The 1,752-nt window shown below is 65.9% G+C and overlaps 1 protein-coding gene across 1 annotated transcript in view; it reads right to left on the bottom strand.

Moving 5' to 3' along the window:
* ZNF692 (zinc finger protein 692) overlaps window positions 1-940 on the bottom strand; it is a gene marked incomplete at its 5' end in the record, with an annotated part of 8,393 nt that extends 7,453 nt beyond the window's left edge. The window contains 3 exon segments of the mRNA XM_023763814.1: window positions 46-126; window positions 128-220; window positions 577-940. Of these exon segments, the coding sequence (XP_023619582.1) occupies window positions 46-126; window positions 128-220; window positions 577-940 (538 nt within the window).
* Window positions 941-1,752: the final 812 nt, after the last annotated feature.

The raw sequence follows: 1,752 nt of genomic DNA, 5'->3' as shown, positions 1-1,752 counted from the left end.
TGGGACTCCGGTGCCCGGCCTCACCCGACCCCGTGCAGCCCTAACCGGTCCAGCAGGACTTGCGAGCTGCGAGTGCAGGAGAAGCCCAGCTGCTCCTTGAGGAGCACCACTGCTTCATGTCCGCCAGCGGATGCGACACTTGTTGGCGCGCGTCCAGCTGCGCCGCTCTCCCGCGCCGTGGGAGGCGTCGGCGCTGCCGGGAGGCGGCCATGGGCCTGGCCTGCAAGGCAGAGGACGCGCGTGGGCCGGCGGACCCGCCGCCCGCCGGCCCGTCTCCGCGGGGGATGGGCAGGACCAAACCGTTGCCATAACGCTCGCTGCAGTCCGGCGGGAGTAGGGGACCGACCACCGCGGGGCAGGAACGGCGGGCGGGGCGTGATTCTTCCACGGGAGCTCCTCCCGGGAGGGGAGCCGGGTGGGAAACAGCTTCAACTGCAAGGACGCGTCCTGGGGCCGGGGGCCGGGGCCCGCCCCACCCGGTCTCGGCCGCAGCGCTTAACGCGTGCAGTGCGCGCACCGGGCACTGCACCGGCCATCCCGGGGCCGCCTCGAAGCGCCCGCCCGGCCCGGCCTTACCAGCTTCCCACGGCGCCTGCGCCGCCGCCAAGCGCGGGCGGGACAGCGCTGGAGGGACGGGGCCCACCTTCCGTGCCCGCCGCTGTTTCTCTTTTAAGAGCAGCCCGTGTCCTGGCTCCTGAGTGGCCCCCGCGGAACTGGGCGGCCGCGGAGGAAGGGGCGGGCACGACGCGCGCCTGCGCACTGCCGCCCGCCGGCCGCCTGCCGCCCAGGTGCGCACGCGCGTAGTGGGGGCGGGGCGGGGCCGGCGGAGTAGGGGTCTGTCTCTTCGGGGCGCGCACCTGCGGTGGGTTTCCAAAGGCCAGCCGGCACCCTCCGCCCCCAGTTGTTCCTGGTTTGTACTTCCGCTTCAGTTCCGCCTCCCCTATGGCCACCAACGAACGCGAGCTGCAGGGTCAGCTGCCATTCTTCCTACAAGAGACCAACGGAGCTCTTCCTGCCGCCGAGCCGCTGCAACGCGCTTCTCAAGGCGCTGGCGGCGGCCACGTGCCCAGTGCAGTGGTCGGTTCTCTGACACTCACGCTTGGAGCAGCGCCTGGCGATGCTGTGCTGCACACCCTCCTGCGGCTCTTCGCTTTGGCCCCTTTCCTTGGTTGGACCCTCTGGTCCCACTGAAACAGAGTGTGTCCCTGGCTCAGGCCCTGGACCGAGTCTTCTCTCTTCTTGGGCTATCGAATTGGTCCCGTGGCCTTAAATAAATACAACGGATGACTCCCAGATTTATATTTCCAACCTAGCCTTCTTTTGGCTCCATACTCAGCCAATTGCCCGCGTGACTGTCCATATGAACTTCGCATGATACATACTACTTGATATGTCCTCACAGACGACTCTGGCCAACACATAACACCTAATCATTCCTACCTCCCCCCGCCCCCCTTTCCTATCCCAGCCACCCACTTGCACAGAGCAAAAACCCAGAGCATGGGCCTGAGCTGGGTCACCTCACACAGCATCTGGTCCAAGGGGGTCCCTCTTTGCCACGTGAGCACCTAAAACACAAGGTTATCTCATGACTAGGTCTCAGGCAGCACCCCTGCTCTCAGATTTCCGAGGGCGAATCTGACTGCTGCCTCCCTTCTAGTCATTCTTGCCCCCTCCCCAAGCTGTGCTTCCAGCCCAGGTGTCCCTGGGCACAGGTGTACATAGGGAAACCTGCTTGTGGACTATCGTGGA

This window comes from Myotis lucifugus, unplaced genomic scaffold (genome assembly GCF_000147115.1).
Source record: "Myotis lucifugus unplaced genomic scaffold, Myoluc2.0 scaffold_302, whole genome shotgun sequence".
In the NCBI taxonomy this organism is placed as follows: Eukaryota; Metazoa; Chordata; class Mammalia; order Chiroptera; family Vespertilionidae; genus Myotis; species Myotis lucifugus.
Note: the sequence above shows the minus strand (reverse complement) of the source record. Positions and strands in the feature narration are given on the sequence as shown.